The following is an 18562-nucleotide window of genomic DNA, read 5'->3' as shown; positions in this document are numbered from 1 at the left end:
AACGCTTGAATGACATTTTCAGTGAACAATGGTGAGATCCCACATTTGGAGACCAGGGATGCCTTTGAATACCGGTTTTCTGTTCAGTCTTTGCTTTTTGCACGGTTTTCAAGGAGGCTGAGCAGTGGCCACATGGATATGTGATGTAATTTAAAGGTTTGTGCCGGATGTGTAGGATTCTTGAGGTTGAATTTTTTCCTATATGTAAATGAGAGATCCCCCCCACATTTCCACACACACACACACACACACACACACACACACACACACACACACACACACACACACACACACACACACTCCTTCTTACAAAGGGGAGAGGTTGCACATTTTACAGCTCAGTGACCATTTGGCGATCTGTGTGTGTGTGTGTGTGTGTGTGTGTGTGTGTGTGTGTGTGTGTGTGTGTGTGTGTGTGTGTGTGTGCGTGGGGGGTGGGGGGGGGGTGGTTGGGTGGAAAAGTGTCCCTTTGTGACAACTCGAGCCAGATTGGGGAGTAGCTCTGATTTGCATCTCATTACCCTAGAAGGCGCACTCTGTATATAACAGGCAGCGGGCGGACTGGGAGATCAGAGACACACACACACACTGACACTCGCACACACACACACACACACACACACACTCTCTGTCCAATGGAATCAAGAGCGTCGGAGTAAAAGCGTTTGGACCTGTACAAATCAGAGCAAAGTAAACAGACCAGACCTGGTGCCTGTCTCTGCTGCGCCTTCACGAGGAAAGGACAAGTGAAGAGGACGCACAGACAATTTGGAGTTATCACTCTTTTTTCCCCTCCTGTGACATATTGGATTTACTTGTCTGTTTTTGCAAGACATGACCTGTAAAAGAAGATAAAACGATTTTTTTTCTTAGTGCATGAACGCATTACAAAAATAATTCACATCTTCAACTTGTGTTAGTTTGAGTTTGCATGACTCGTTGAACGAGCAGACCCGTGGACGTGTAACATCTCGTTGAAGATCTTTACCACCATGGGGCGACTTATGATAACTGCCATCCTTTGTGCCATTCTAAGCCAGGTAATGAAGAATGTGTCTCTGGCCTTTGGTCAAGCTGAGCCGAACTGATTTTTCTAAACTTGTATTTTTGCTGATTAATTGCATGTCTATATTTTTTTCTTCTCAGGTTTTATGCTCGGGGGTTTTTGAGTTGAAGTTGCAAGAGTTTCTCAATAAGAAAGGAATAACGGCCAACACGAACTGCTGTAAAGAAGAACACGGGTCAGCAATTCATCAGTGCGAATGCAAAACCTTCTTTAGGATTTGCCTCAAGCATTACCAGGCGAACGTGTCCCCGGAGCCTCCGTGCACATACGGCGGAATTACTACTCCCGTTCTCGGATCAAACTCGTTCCAAGTTCCTGAGAGTGTTTCAGACAACACCTTCACCAACCCAGTCCGCTTCCAGTTTGGATTCACGTGGCCGGTGAGTAGATGCAGATTTTTTACTGCTGATGTTTTTGTGCATGTTTAATAGCACTAATGTGACTAAAGCATCATTGGTGTGTTCGTGTGAAGAAAATTCATTGGTTCATTTACAACACTTACACTGCTGAAGGCATGAAAATGTCAGATCCTATAGGGATGCTATATTATTGTCAACTCAGCGTAAAATTCCGAAAGCTTTCATTTGCCTGCGCTGAAGGAAGTGTGAACTTGGGGGTAACAGAGAGTGAACTCGAGAGTTATCACACCTCCGTTTTATCCTCCGCTTCCGTTAAACACACCAAGATTCCGACTGCGAGTGTGTGTCCTGTTCCAGCAGCGTATCCGAGCCATTCTTTACATCTAACGTGATTTTTTTTCTCACCTTACAGGGCACGTTTTCACTGATTATTGAGGCATTTCATACAGAGTCTACTGAAGATCTAGCAACAGGTAAGATTTTTTTTTTTTTTAAAAAAAAAAAACAAAATTCCCGTTCTTATAATTTGTTGGGGAAAAAAACGATCTGATAGATAATTTTCTGTTAAAGAAAACCCAGAACGTCTGATCAGTCGTGTGACCACCCAGAGGCACTTGACGGTCGGTGAAGAATGGTCCCAAGATCTACAAGTGGCTGGAAGGACAGAGCTGAAGTACTCGTACAGATTTGTGTGTGATGAGCATTACTACGGAGAGGGCTGCTCAGTCTTCTGCCGTCCGCGGGACGACGCCTTCGGCCACTTCACGTGCGGAGAGCGCGGAGAAATCATCTGCAACTCCGGGTGGAAAGGCCACTACTGCACAGAGTGTAAGTAGTTTTAGGAGCTATCGTTTTAGAAGACTGATTTATTTATTGTCTCTGAGGGCAATGCATGCTGTAGTGATTAATAATAGATCGTGTACAGTGATGTGCCTCTGTGCGGAAGTGTTTCGAGCAGCACGCACAGTCATTCAAAACAGAGCCGTTAGCTAAATAATGGCACGCGTGCCATGGACTAAAGTCGTCCCCTGATTGGATGCTTGGCAGAGGGCTCGCCGCTGATTGGCTGAATGGTGTCCTGTATTGTTAGAAGCGGGCAGCTGCTGAGTGAGAGAAGACAATACAGCAGCTGTCCTGCACTAGCAGCGTGTCCACCAGCTGTCCACCCTTATCTCTGCGACATTATGTGGAGGGGGCTGTATGAACAAAGTGAAAAAAGGGAACTTCTGACCCACCGGTAGAAGAAAAGGAGGCTTTTGTTTGTAAATCTTTTGTAGGAGTGTGAGTGTGTTAAGCAGGTTTTTTTTCCCAGGGTGATGACAGGAGCATGTTTTTTCTTCTAGACACCTACTCATGGGGCAACTAGCCCAGAGCAGAATGAATGACTGAATTTGTTTTGGGAAATTGTTGGCAAATGCGCCTAAATAAGAGTTCAAGCTTCAAAGATTTTATAATTTGCCACAATTAATGTATACATTTCCTTCTCTCTGTAGCAATCTGTCTACCGGGATGCGACGAGGAGCATGGATTTTGTGACAAACCCGGGGAATGCAAGTAAGCATACTAGTTTTTAGCATTAAAAATAGAGAACTGTTTAGTTATACAAGAGGATGGATTCTAATCTGTTTTGCGTGTTGCTTTAGATGCCGGGTCGGCTTCAGTGGAAAATACTGTGACGACTGTATCCGCTACCCGGGTTGCTTACATGGGACCTGCCAGCAACCATGGCAGTGCAACTGTCAAGAAGGATGGGGTGGCCTCTTCTGCAACCAAGGTTAATCTTGTTTAAAAGTCTTTCCATCACTGCATTTATGCATCATCAATGTGACATACCTGGTACCTTTTGCAGAGTTGAACTGAAGGAGTAAAACGTTTGCGTTGTGTTTCAGATCTTAATTACTGCACACACCACAAACCATGCCAGAATGGAGCCACTTGCACTAATACCGGTCAAGGCAGCTACACATGCACCTGTAAGCCTGGTTTTACAGGGGCAAGCTGTGAAATTCAGGTTAATGAGTGCTCTGGAAGCCCCTGCAGAAATGGAGGAAGCTGCACTGTAAGTAATTTTGTGTTAATAGGTTAACTTTGACCAAAAAGACAATTTAACACCTATCCACTGAGATTTTCAAACCTTGAACCCCATTTTTCTTAATTTCTTTTCTCATAATTCCCTTAATTCTCCCAATTTCACAGGATCTTGAGAACACATATAGCTGCACCTGTCCTCCTGGTTTCTATGGAAGAAACTGTGAACTAAGTGCCATGACATGTGCTGATGGACCCTGTTTCAACGGTGGACGGTGTGCTGACAATCCTGATGGAGGATACTTCTGTCAGTGTCCCATGGGCTATGCCGGCTTTAATTGTGAAAAGAAGATTGATCATTGCAGCTCAAATCCATGCTCAAATGGTAAACTAATACTAAATGTGATTTTAAATTATATAAAAAAAAATATATATATATATATATATATATATATATATATATTTTTTTTTGTTATGGAACATTTAATCCGATTATCTAATATCTGCTATTTCATATTTTTTTAGGTGCCCAATGTCTCGATCTTGTGGACTCCTATCTCTGCCAATGTCCAGAGGGTTACACAGGCACCAACTGTGATGACAGTACTGATGAATGTGCTGGCTACCCGTGTCAGAATGGAGGAACATGCCATGATGGAGTCAACGATTACACCTGTACTTGCCCACCTGGATACATTGGCAAGAACTGCAGTCTGCCGGTCAATAAGTGTGCACATAACCCTTGCCACAATGGAGCTACTTGTCATGAAAGGGATAATCGCTATGTGTGTGCCTGCGTTCCTGGGTATGGAGGACGTAATTGCCAATTCTTGCTGCCTGAAAACACTCAAGGACAGCCGTTTGTAGAGGGAGCCGATAAAAGGTACTCTGAAGACGAGGAGGACAACTTATTTCCATGGACAGCAGTCTGCGCTGGGATTATTTTGGTGCTTTTGCTCCTGCTTGGGTGCGCAATTTTGATTGTGTACATCCGCATAAAACTGCAGCAGAGAAGCCAGCAAGCTGATACTCACATTGAAAGTGAAACCATGAACAACTTGACCAACAACCGCAGTCGAGAGAAGGACCTGACCGTAAGCATTATTGGCACAACGCAGGTAAAGAATACCAACAAGAAGGTGGACTTTCAGAGTGACGCCACAGGTGTTGAAAAGAAGGGATACAAGTCTCGCTATTCATTAGTGGATTACAATCTTGTTCATGAGCACAAGCAGGAGGACTTTGGAAAAGAAGACTTGGAGAAAAACGATGTGAAATGCGATGCTCTTGAATCAGACTCCGAAGAAAAACACAGAAAACATTTAAAAAGGTGAATAATCCTGAAATATATATATAATTGTGATTAACTGGATTCTCTCTGTTCTTGGGTTTTTTGTAATATCCGTAACATTTTATTTTTATTTTTTAATTTTAGTGAGACATCAGAGAAAAGTTCTGAAGCTGCCTGCAAAGACACAAAGTACCAGTCTGTCTTTGTAATATCAGATGAAAAGGATGAATGTATTATTGCAACTGAGGTGAGTTTATTTCTAAGAAACCCACATACCACCTACGAATATGTAAGTCTGGTCTTGTATTGCATCTTGCAACTAAAAAAAAACTAATTTCCTTATTTTTAACTGTTTTGCAGGTATAATTCCACAATAGAGCTGTAGCTCGTTTTGCTCTACAGGAGGTTTTACTCCAGTATATGCTGCTCAAACCAGAGGGAAGGTTTCCTTCATGTGACTGCTGCTGTGGGTCTTATGTTAATGGTGAAGTTCAGAATGAGCTGGTTCTCAACTGAAATAAGCACAGTGACTGCAGAAAAAGGATGTTGAGCCATACTGGCTCGCACTCTCAAAGTTTATTTTCCCAGGAATGTGTCAGTTGGACTTGTTGCATTTCCTGTAGGGATTTCTTTTTACCTCATTGCACTATGGAGGGTTTCTTAAAAATGTATTTAACATTCAAACATAATTACTGCATATAAGTATGCACTGACTGCAGTGTCTATCTCAGACCCGTTACACAGGTCAGGAGAGGAAAAACACCGCCATCAAAACTGCTCAGTTACCATGATTTTTAAGCTGTAATTTTTTTTTGTTTTATTATTTAAATGCTATTTGTGATTATTTCTTCTTTTGGGGTTTTTTTTGTAAAGTTTACCCAAATATAATTTAAACTTTTTCTCATTTTGCAAATTTGTATATTGTATATAAGGCACTTTGGGTCATAGTGACTGTTTTCCAACAGTAATGTATTTAATTGTGTTTGTTAAAACTTACGGGAATTGTTTTATAAGTGTTGTTCATGAAGAAAATCACCGTAATATTTTTCCAAATAAATCCTGTATGAAATATTTCCAAATGACAAAGTCTGGTGTGAATAATTATTTCTTTAGTAAATAATGGTTAAAAATTGAGATAATTATAAGAATTTAAAATTTTTATATATAATATCACTTTACAGCACGATTGATATTCCAACTGATCTCACTAATTCTTGTCATTTAATTTTTAAATCTATGATTGAAACTTGGTTCCAAAGCCCATTTGCACAAAACAAACTTTATTTAGAAATTATTTGGCAAGTCCTGACCTACACAAAGCCCTGACCTCAATCTAAAGAACGTCTTTAGGATGATTTTGTATGCTTACTTCGCCCCAGTTTTCCTTACTCCACATCAGCTCATGACCTCATTAAGATTCTTCTGGCTAAATGAGCAAATCCCACAGTCATGCTTCAGATCAAGTTATCATAACACTAAAGTGGGACTAAATCTGAAATGGGATGTTCAACAGTCAAATACAGGTGTGATGTCAGAACACAAAAAGTTTATCATTTTTAGAAAATGTATGTAATGTTGAAAACAGTCCAGTGTTGATTCATACAAATAATAATTAAAGTGTTCTGATAACCTAGATGTGGATTTTCTGATTTTCTGAGTACTCTTGATTTCGTACACAATTCTCTTAAAGCTGTTTAATTTACTAATAGACAATTATAGGACAGAACATTATATTATTCTTTACAGGATTTACACAGAAACAAAATGACTGACAGAAAAGTCAGTTAAAATAGTAATTAAGTAATAGCTAAATACAGTTTACCAAGGTCTTCAGTTTAACTCATCAAACAACTGAAAAGTTAATGTGCACTCTTTTATAAGGATATAATTAAATATTATGAGAACATGAACTGATAACTTAGCAGAAAGATGTTCCAAAAAAACAGAAGGTAATGTTATTTTATAGCAGATCATGCATAAAGTACACATAGTGTATATTAAAAAATACACATTGTGTATATTACATTGTTGAAATAAAAAGGCATTATATTATTTTATTATTTATTTACATTTATTTTCATTTCAACCACATATAGTTGACACAGTACACAGTGAAATATACCAACCTTTCTCCAGAACCCTTGTGCTGCATAAAAACAATGTAGAGCTACATTACATCACACAACATAGAGCTACATACAGAACACAGAGCTAAGGACTAAAGTATGTTGTCCTAGCCACATAAAGTGCATCATGTGCAACCCAGTGCAAACAGTACAAGACAAAAAACAGTGCAAACAGACAATACAAGACAGTCTAAGTAAGATACACAAAAACACAATATTCTGCTGCCAGTAAACCTAGTATGTTATACAGTACATTGTGCAAAAGAGAACTTAAAAAAACATACTTATTTGAAAGTGGTGGCTTGCTTGTAGTGGCTAAATGTTAAATCGTCTTCATTTACAACAACGTACATCCTAAATTGGCTTTATAATTTTGAGTGACTGGTATTTAGATGAATATAAACCAGTTCTCTATTGATTTTGGTCAAAATGTTACACATTGTGGGGCAGGATATTCTTTTTCCAACTTAGTTTTGTATCAATCTTATTGCACCTAGTGAGCAAAAATGAGAATCTGATAAAAAAAACAATCACTAACAGAGTCCAATTGTGTCATTGTCTGCTCTGTCCTCACAATAGAAATGTTTTGTTTACATGTGGCAGGAGGCAGCACAGTTAATGATATTATGCATTCTGTGCTCATGTTTGCAGTTTGCACACTGTCACAATAGTGACAGAAACTGAACTGAATACAACTGGATTAAATTTTTTCAATCAATTTGAGGACAACAACCTTTTAAATATATTTGTTCTAATCCTAGTCTTGATTCTATTCCAGACCAGAATTGATGTAATTAGTTTACACTGTTTACACAATTTTACACTGTTATCTAGCTAGCTATACAGTATATACTACCTACCTACTTTTATGTCTTTCAACTGCAAACATCTGCAAAAAGAAACCATACTAATTACACCAGTTGTCTAGAAAATTCTACATTTGTTACATTTTAATAAAGCCATGATCTGGAAAAGAACACATATTTACACAAAATTTTGACAAATGAGGCAACTTATAGTGAGATAGCACTGTTATATCAGTGATGTTCATTTGTGTGTGGCTTTTCATTTGTGCTGGCTTTAAACAACTTTCTGTTCTCTCATTGAATAATTGTGCACATAGTTTGTTCAAGTTTATCCAAATCTTGTTGCCTTTCAGCTACCTAGTAAGGGTTGCTCAAAAATCACAAGATAGTAGGCTATAACGAGTGTAAATTCTAACTTAGTTTGATGTTATGTTGTTATTTATTCTATGAACTGCTTATTTCAACTGCCTATGCATTTTTGGGGGAGATTGCAGATGAAACAGTGACTTGTGAAGTGACTTCAGAAGTGTGACTCACAGGAGCTAAAGATGAACAGATGTGAAGCATTCCTTCAAAGTCTTAAATGCCTGAATGGCAGATTGAGACCAGGGAAGTTTTGTGAGGTCTTCCCTTAGGGAGTAAAGCAAAAGAGAGGGTGAAGGGTGGTCCACTTCCCCACTGAACTAATGACCTAGGCTACTACTGCATTTGACTCAAGGTTGCAAACTGTAATTATTCACCTCCAATGAAAAAAGGCAAAGAAAATAAATTCCTTGAAATTCCTACTTGGAATTGGGATAGTCTTCTTAACTATAGGCTCATTCTCTGTTTATGGAATGATGTCCAATAAACATGGCAGGAAACATTACAAAGCATTACAAATAAACATTCAATGAACTACAGAAGAACATAGCTTTAATTACAGAATTAAAGTATCTCAATCAATATCCAGACATATCCATTTGTTAGCTTGAATGCAATGCAATACTTTTGATTGTTTGAGGAGGAAAATATGCATGATATAATAAGGTCATAATGCTTACATAAAAAATATGCTCCAGAATTTAAATATCATGCATGCTCATTAACTATATGATGATAAGATTACTGATGAAAACCTGAAAAACAAAAAGGGCAATTTGAAGCCAATATGACCTCTAAAAACGATTGGTGTGGTCTTTTGCCCCTCTGAAACACATACTTACACAAATAACACTGTAGGCATTGCAAACATTTAGTTTTGTGAATTAAGGCAGCTTCTACTTTGGCAGCTTTAACCCTATAATGTTAATAACTTAAGTTAATAAAACTCGTAGCTTTGACAGAAATTCAAATAAATTCTTTGCTAGAACAGTTAAATACTCCAACTCCAAATTGACAAAAGAAATTTGTTGTATCAATAAATTATTTCCTATTACATAGCCCTAAATTTTAATTGCTGTTAAAATAACCACAATATGATTAAAGTAGATATAGTGTGATTTAATTAGATATGGTGCGCTAGTTGGCTTCATTGTTCTACAGTCATTTTGATCTCTAGATTACATTCTTGAAAGCTTGTCCATTCACTAATGTTTTTCTTGGAGTAAATAAATTTTTACATAAATAAACTTTATTATTCTTAGCAATTATTCAAAATTTATGTTTAAAACATGCACAGGATATTTTTGTATATTAGACCTCAATGCTGCTTTCAAACTATTAAACTACTCATTCCGTGTATTACCTATTACCTTTTCAAGATCTTTTTCTTTCAAGATCTTTCCTCCTTGTTTGCAATGACATTAATTGGTCCATTTTTGCCCTTTTTGTCTCTTATTGCTATAAATGTTTTATATAATTTGGAAACACATTTCACTGGCTTGTTAGTGAGATCTTAACTTTTTTTGCAATCTTTGGCACAACAAGAATATAAGATCAGTTGAAAACAATTGTCTTTCTTCAGCTAATAGCCATTTACTTTTTCTTTTCTGACATTCCCAGACCTGGAAATGTTGTGCATGCCTTCGTTTCATCATGGCTATATTATTGTGATTTACGGTTCACCTGTGTATGTCACTCATCCCTGGTTTGCCTTAAGCTAATTTAGAATGTTGCAGAAAGGATGTTGACTGACCAAAGTGGGATCATACATCTTCTGCACCGACCTCGATTAATAGGTTCAAAGTTTTAATTTAATGTTATTATCCTACACTTGTGTTCTTCACAAAAACAGCTGCAATAGCTTGGCCACAGTCTCAATGTTCTACTGTTCTCTAACCTTCATTGAAATGTAAAAGAAAAAAAATTCCCACATAAAACAAATAATACACCACATAAAGAAAATTTGAGTGAATTTCAAGTCATGCAAAAGAGGGATCTTGACTGGAGCCCCAGGTCCAGCTAATAAGAAGCACCTACATAACTTGATGCTGCTACCACCTGCTAACACCAGGTGTTTTGTCATTGTTCCAAACTTATGCCTAAAAAGTTTCAAATATTTTGTGCCAAATGCTTAGGCAAATTGTAGGCAAGCTTAGAGATTTTTTTGTATGTGGGAAAGGGCATGCATTATCGACTCTATATATACCAGATATGTGAAAAAAATATGTCAATGTGTGCTGGAAGGATTTGCAGAGGAAGAATTTCAATGTATACATTTGCAATGTATAACAGACTTCAATACATATTCCCATACATATACAGTGCATTATACAAAGTATTCACAGCACTTCACTTTTTCCACATTTTGTTATGTTACAGCCTTATTCCAAAATAGATTAAAATGACTGAAAGAAGTGTGTTTGAAATCTTTGCCAATTTTTTTACAAATAAAAAAGGAAAAAAAAATCACATACATCACATACATCACATAATGGATGTTGGCTGTTGGTCATTATATATATATATATATATATATATATATATATATATATATATATATATATATATATATATATATATATATATATATATATATATACACACACACACACACACACACACACACACACACACACACACACACACACACACACACACACACACACACACACACACACACACACACACAGGGGATCAAAATTAGAGAACAATTTATAAACAACTGAACAATTCTGAAATAATGTCATCTTCACTGCTCAACAGTTGAGGGAGTTTTTGTCCTATCTATACCATGCTACCAGAACACCTTTTCCACAAAATAACTAAGGCATTTCCAAATAAAACATTATTTTGCAGAAAACACACCGATCAAAATTAGAGAACAACAATGACTGTAGCATGGAAAAAGATTACAACAATATTTTCTGAAGGTTACAACAGATGTTACAACAGATGTAACAGAAGGTTTCAGATACCTCCCAGTTATTGGTGTAATCTGGTACCTGGTGCTAAATTCCTTGATTATCTGTCAACCCCTATTTAACTGAATATATGATTACATGCACATTATCAATGTGCTGTTAATATCATGAACAGCAGCTACGCTAATTCCTCTCCACTGCTTCTCTTTCTCTCCCCATCCCGAGGCATCCTGAGGTTTGGCCAGCTCCAGTCACGTCCCACCTCGTGAAGATTATGGACCTATGGATGATCATGGAGAAGTAGATGCCGAGTGTTTAAAGGTCCTGGCATGGAGAAGCTGATGCTGGATCTATGATGATCACAAATTGTTCTGTATTGTTGAAAGATTTATGACCAAACTTTTGATGTCACCCATATGAGGATGGGTTCCCCTTTGAGTCTGGTTCCTCTCAAGGTTTCTTCCTCATATCATCTAAGGGAGTTTTTCCTTGCCACTGTCGCCACGGCTTGCTCATCAGGGACAAACGCACACCATTCACCTTCACTGTTGTTTTCTGTAAAGCTGCTTTGAGACAATGTCTGTTGTGAAAAGCGCTATACAAATAAACTTGACTTGACTTGACTTGACTTGTCAGCCTAACTTCCAGTTTCACTGACTCTGCAAGATGGTGGGCCGTTCTAAAGTGACTGTAAGCCTCGGGCAGCAGGCTGTCCAGATGAAGGCCAAAGGTATGACCCTATCAGCCATAGCAAGACAAGTTGGTCGTTCCAAATCTGTGATTTAAAAAATATTTAATCTTTACAACATCACAAACTCATTCAAGTCTGCCAAGAAGGCTGGTCGTCCACGGAAGACAAATAAAAGAGAGGACAGGATACTGCGGAGGATCTCAATGGGCAATTGTTTCCACACTGCAGCTGGAATTGCTCACCAGTTCAGCGCTGAACAGGGTAAGGATCTGTCTCGTCATACAGTGTCTCAACGTTTAAGAGCATTTGAATTGAAAGCCAACTCTGCAGTGACCAAACCTCTCATTAGCAGAAAGAATCAAAAGGCTAGACTAAGCTTTGCTGAGGAGCATGTTGTGTGGACAGAGGAGAACTGGTCCAAAGTTCACTTCAGTGATAAAAGCAAGTTTAATTTATTTGGGTCCGATGGGAAGCATTATGTTCGGCGACAAACTGGAGAAAGACTGAACCCAAAGTGTGTAAAGAAGTCAGTGAAAAGTGAAGGAAAAAGTGTCATGGTTTGGGGCATGTTTTCTGCAGCAGGAGTTGGGCTTCTTATACAGCTACATGGCAGATTGAATGCAAATGTTTATCAAAACCTTCTTCAACAACATATGGTTCCTTCCCTGCGTTCATCACCCAATCAGCCCGCAGTGTTCATGCAGGACAACGCTCCATGTCACACAGCAAAACGGGTAAAGCAGTTCCTTGAGAGACATAATAAATCACAATATATGATTTTTAAACTATTTATTTGTATGATACAGCTGCAAATAAGTATTTGAACACCTAAGAAAGTCAATGTTAATATTTGGTACAGTAGCCTTTGTTTGCAATTACAGAGGTCAAACGTTTCCTGTAGTTTTTCACCAGGTTTGCAAACACTGCAGGAGGAATTTTGGCCCACTCCTCCACACAGATCTTCTCTAGATCAGTCAGGTTTCTGGCCTGTCACTGAGAAACACAGAGTTTGAGCTCCCTCCAAAGATTCTCTATTGAGTTTAGGTCTGGAGACTGGCTAGGCCATGCCAGAACCTTGATATGCTTCTTACAGAGCCACTCCTTGGTTATCCTGGCTGTGTGCTTCAGGTCATTGTCATGTTGGAAGACCCAGCCTCGACCCATCTTCAATGCTCTAACTGAGGGAAGGAGGTTGTTCCCCAATATCTCGCAATACATGGCCCCGGTCATCCTCTCCTTAATACAGTGCAGTCGCCCTGTCCCATGTGCAGAAAAACACCCCCAAAGCATGATGCTACCACCCCCATGCTTCACAGTAGGGATGGTGTTCTTGGGATGGTACTCATCATTCTTCTTCCTCCAAACACGTTTAGTGGAATTATTACCCAAAAGTTCTATTTTGGTTTTATCTGACCACATGACTTTCTCCCATGACTCCTCTGGATCATCCAAATGGTCATTGGCAAACTTAAGACATGCCTGGACATGTGCTGGTTTAAGCAGGGGAACCTTCCGTGCCATGCATGATTTCAAACCATGATGTCTTAGTGTATTACCAACAGTAACCTTGAAAACGGTGGTCCCAGCTCTTTTCAGGTCATTGACCAGCTCCTCCCGTGTAGTTCTGGGCTGATTTCTCACCTTCCTTAGGATCATTGAGACCCCACGAGGTGAGATCTTGCATGGAGCCCCAGTCCGAGGGAGATTGAGTCATGTTTAGCTTCTTCCATTTTCTAATGATTGCTCCAACAGTGGACCTTTTTTCACCAAGCTGCTTGGCAATTTCCCCGTAGCCCTTTCCACCCTTGTGGAGGTGTAAAATTTTGTCTCTAGTGTCTTTGGACAGCTCTTTGGTCTTGGCCATGTTAGTAGTTGGATTCTTACTGATTGTATGGGGTGGACAGGTGTCTTTATGCAGCTAACAACCTCAAACAGGTGATTTAATTTAGGATAATAAATGTAGTGGAGGTGGACATTTTAAAGGCAGACTAACAGGTCTTTGTGGGTCAGAATTCTAGCTGATAGACAGGTGTTCAAATACTTATTTGCAGCTGTATCATACAAATAAATAGTTTAAAAATCATACATTGTGATTTCTGGATTTTTTTTTTTTAAGATTATGTCTCTCACAGTGGACATGCACCTACGATGACAATTTCAGACCCCTCCATGATTTCTAAGTGGGAGAACTTGCAAAATAGCAGATTGTTCAAATACTTATTTTCCTCACTGTATATATACACAAAATGTACTGTTACACTATTGCATTTACTATACAATTTCAGTATACTATTATATATTGTAATAAAATGTAACAGGTATCTGTCATGTAAGAAGTGGGAAGCGAATGCAAGTTCAGACCATTTATTTAATTTAAAAATAAAAGCAGAAAATACCATTAACTAAATCGTGACAATAAATGACAACAAGGTTGAATCTAATGTAATATAATTTATTTTAATGTGCTAATTATGGGTAAAAAGAAACATTCTCTGACTATGGGTATTGTAATGGTGTGACTCAAAGCATAAGCATAACATAGCCCCACATCTAACGCATACACCCCTCAAAACACAACAATTCCCACCTGGAAGTGGTACTGGGAAACACAAAAAGATGTCTTCTGTTCTGTGCTGGTCAACAGAAGCAATAACAATTTCAAAGCACCAGAGGGGGAAGAGGGTTCAGAGTGAAACCAGAACGGGATATGAGATTCTATAGTTTGCTAGGTGCAAATGTTCATGGCCAATGGTGAATAATAAACAAATAAAAAGCAGAGACATATTTTGTTTAATTTGGACTAAATAGAGCTGAAACCACACTGAAAACCTGCACCCTTCTTTCACCTTAGAAATATCTCTAAGTTAAGAAAAATGTTATCTATATCCGATGCACAGAAGCTCGTCCATGCGTTCATGACCTCCAGAATAGACTATTGTAATGCATTACTAGGTGGATGTCCTGCAAACTATTACTTCTCACTTATAAAGCACTAAATGGTTTGGCTCCCATGTATCTATCCAGTCTTTTAACACGCTACAATCCACCACGATCCCTGAGATCTCAAAACTCTAGTAGTTACTAGAATAGACTTCTAGTAGTTCCTAGAATAGCAAATTCCACTAAAGGCGGTAGAGCATTTTCACATTTAGCTCCTAAACTCTGGAATAGTCTTCCTGACAGTGATCGGGGCTCAGACACACTCACCCAGTTTAAGTGCAGATTAAAAACATATCTTTTTAGCAAAGCCTACACATAACACACATCACATCATAACCTTGTGCTCCAGAACATCTGATCACATGCACATTATCAACTTGTGCTGTTAATATCATGAACAGCAGCTATGCTAATTTCTCTCCACTGCTTCTCTTTCTCACCCCATCCCGAGACACCCTAAAGTTTGCCCAGCTCCAGTCACGTCCCACCTCATGAAGATTACGGACCTTTGAAGAAGTAGATGCCGAACTCGCAAACATCCCGAACCATCTAGAGACGTACCAGTGCCAATTGGATCCCACTACATGTGTGGAGTTTTGACATTGGACCTCCTGAAGTGTTTAAAGGCTCTGGCATGGAGAAGCTGATGCTGGATCTGTGATGATCACAAATGCTGAGCTCATAAAACTAGGAGCTACTAACCATATAGACTGTATAAGACTGCAGAAAGAACATCACTTATAATCTTATACTCCAGTGGTCATGTTAGTTCTCACTCTCCAGTGTTCTGTACTGTTGAAAGATTTATGATCACACTCTTGATGTCACCCAAATGAGGATAGGTTCCCCCTTTTGAGTCTGGTTCCTCTCAAGGTTTCTTCCTCATAACATCTAAGGGAGTTTTTCCTTGCCACAGTCACCACGGCTTGCTCATCAGGGATAAATGCACACCATTCACCTTAACTGTTGATTTTTGTAAATCTGCTTTGAGACAATGTCTGTTGTGAAAAGCGCTATACAAATAAACTTGACTTGACTTGACTTGACCTTTAGCAGAGTCCAGAACAGACCTTTTCGTTGGGTGAAGGCTTGCTCATCAGGAACAAATAAGAAAAGAACATTATCACCACAGTATCTGTGTAAAGCTGCTTTGAGACAAGGTTCATTGTTAAAAGCGCTATTCAAATAAAAATTAATTGAATCAAAAAGGCTACCTGAGAGTTTTTTCAAAATCCAAACACTATCTGTAAAAGAGAAAACATAACAGTAATTAACAATGTTCTGCAATAGTATTTAATTATGCAATTGAACAGCAAGGCTTTTTTTGTTCATTGAGGGTATTGAAGAATGTTAAGATGGTTGGAAAGTTATCTCAAACAATTACTTTAAATACATTTAAGCTGAATGAATTCTTAATAGCTGTATGAGTTCTATAGAAGCAGGGGCCTGTTAATACACTGGTTTGTGAATAGAGGGCAGGAAAGTGATTGGTAAGGATCCCACACCTGTGTGAAATTTGACTAAACAATATTCTGTGTTTTGTGTGAAGAAGCAAGGGTAAATTGGGGAAAGACTAGTACCATAATGCCATTCTTGGTCAGGGTCTGACTCTCTCTCTCTCTATCTCTCTCTCTCTCTCTCTCTCTCTCTCTCTCTCTCTCTCTCTATATATATATATATATATATATATATATATATATATATATATATATATATATATATATATATATATTCCTTCTCCATTCCTCAGGCACTTCCTCCTTACTAATCCTATCCACTTCCTTTTTCACCAACTCCACACCACTCAACCTTCTCTCTCTCATTTTCCTCATTTTTCAGCTGCTGATAATACTCCCTCCACCTTCTCAACACACTCTCCTCACTAGTCAACACATTTCCATCTCCATCCTTTATTGCTCTAACCTGCAGCACATCCTTCCCAGCTCGGTCTCTCTGCCTGGCCTCTCATACAGCTCCTCATATGCCTTTTCCTTGGCTTTCGCCACATCCCTCTTTACCTGCTGCCGCATCTCTTTGTACTCCTGCCCACTTTTCTCATCACTCTGTCGATCCCACTTCTGTTTTGCTAACCTCTTTCCACCACAACGTCTCTTTGTCTACCTTTTCAATTTCCAGATGTCACACCAAGTACTTTTCTAGCTGCCTCCCTCATCAGTCCTGCAGTAGTTACCCAATCATCCAGCACCTCTTCACCACCACAGAGCCCCGGTCTGACCTCTTCCCTGAACCTCACACTACACTCTTCCTCCTTCAGTTTCCACCATCTAATTCTTCTCTTAGTCCTCACACTCCTCCTCTTCTTCTTCACCTCCAAAACCATCCTACAGACCACCATCCGATACACTGTCCCCCGCCAACACCTTACAGTCTCCAATCTCCTTCAGGTTGCATCTCCTACATAGAACATAGTCCACCTGTGTGCACCTTCCTCCACTCGTATACGTCCATACCCTATGATCCTCCTTCTTCTTAAAATACGTATTCGCCATTTCCATCCTTTTAGCAAAATCTACCACCATCTGCTCTTCCACATTCCTCTCCCTAAAACCATACCTACCGATCACCTCTGTTCCCTTCACCTACATGCCCATTAAAGTCTGCCCCAATCACCAATCATTCATTCCTAGGTACACCATCTACCACTTCATCTAATTCACTCCAGAATCTTTCCTTCTCCTCCATCTCACAGCCCACTTGTGGAGCATAGGCACTGATGACATTTATCATCATCCCTTCAACTTCCAGCTTCACGTTCATCACCCTATCAGAAACTTTCTTCACCTCCACTACACTCTTACTGTACTCTTCCTTCAGGATCACCCCTACACCATTTCTCTTTCCATCCACACCATGATAGAACAGTTTGAACCCACCTCCAATGTTCCTGGCCTTACTCCCTTTCCACTTGGTTTCCTGAACACACAACATATCTACCTTTCTCCTCTCCATCATATCAGCTACCTCTCTCCCTTTACTCGTCATAGTACCAACATTTAAAGTACCAACCCGAACCTCCACTCTCCTACACTTCTCCTTTCCCTGCCATCTCTGTAGACGTCTTCCTCCTCTCCTTCCCCTCCTTCGGTCAACAGTAGCAAAATTTCCACTAGTACCCAGTTGGCCAACGATACCTGTGGCGGTCGTTGTTAACCCGGGCCTCGACCGATCCGGTATGAAATTCTTATTTGTGATCCGCATATTCGATTTGGCACATGTTTTATGCTGGATGCCCTTCCTAACGCAACCCTCCCCATTTATCCGGGCTTGGGACCGGCACTTAAAGTGGCTGGGGTTGGTTCCCTGACCGGGGGTCGAACCCGGGCCGCAACGGTGAGAGCGCCGCATCCTAACCACTAGACCACCAGGGAACCAACTGCTCAAGCTGTATAAATTAGATAATTGTCAGGCTGGATGAGTTCGTCTGCCAAAGACCATAAATGTAAAATGTAAATGTATTGATGCTCTGAAGATAAAATTTCTATTAAATACAATTTCTTGATAAGAAAGACAAAATCAGACATCATTTTTCCATAATGGTAAATTATTGACACTATCTGACAAGTGTACATTAAACTAAATTCAATTCTCTAACTTGCTGAAAGCAAATTCAGTCTTTCAAACCTTTTATGCTTCTTCTTCTTCTTCTTCTTCTTTTGGCTGCTCCCATTAGGGGTCGCCACAGCGGAACATACCCCCCTGTCCTCTACATCTGCCTCTTTCAAACCAACTACCTGCATATCTTCCCTCACCACATCCATAAACCTCCTCCTTATCCTTCCTCTTTACCTCCTTCCTGGTAGCTCCATCCTCAGCATTCTCCTACCAATATACCCCATGTCCCTCCTCTGCACATGTCCAAACCATCTCAATCTCGCCTCCCTCACCTTGTCTCCAAAATGTCCTACATGTGCTGTCCCTCTAATAAAGTAATTTCTAATCCTGTCCATCCT

The 18562-nt window shown here is 39.4% G+C and overlaps 2 protein-coding genes across 2 annotated transcripts in view; both read left to right on the top strand.

Annotated features, from left to right (window-relative positions):
• Positions 1–18562, top strand: part of actr2b (actin related protein 2b) — a 129545-nt gene that overhangs the window by 44167 nt on the left and 66816 nt on the right. The window lies entirely within an intron of this gene.
• On the top strand, positions 572–5823 carry dldh (dihydrolipoamide dehydrogenase). The gene is made up of 11 exons (XM_083539019.1): positions 572–1040; positions 1147–1446; positions 1838–1898; positions 1996–2253; positions 2919–2979; positions 3069–3199; positions 3315–3484; positions 3622–3838; positions 3979–4783; positions 4889–4991; positions 5105–5823. Exons 1-11 carry the CDS (start codon positions 993–995, stop codon positions 5108–5110), a joined length of 2160 nt encoding a protein of 719 aa, XP_083395145.1. The 5' UTR covers positions 572–992; the 3' UTR covers positions 5111–5823.

The sequence above is a fragment of the Silurus aristotelis genome (genome assembly GCF_946808225.1).
Source record: "Silurus aristotelis genome assembly, chromosome: 4".
NCBI classification, from domain to species: domain Eukaryota; kingdom Metazoa; phylum Chordata; class Actinopteri; order Siluriformes; family Siluridae; genus Silurus; species Silurus aristotelis.
This window is presented reverse-complemented; position numbering and strand designations above follow the sequence as displayed.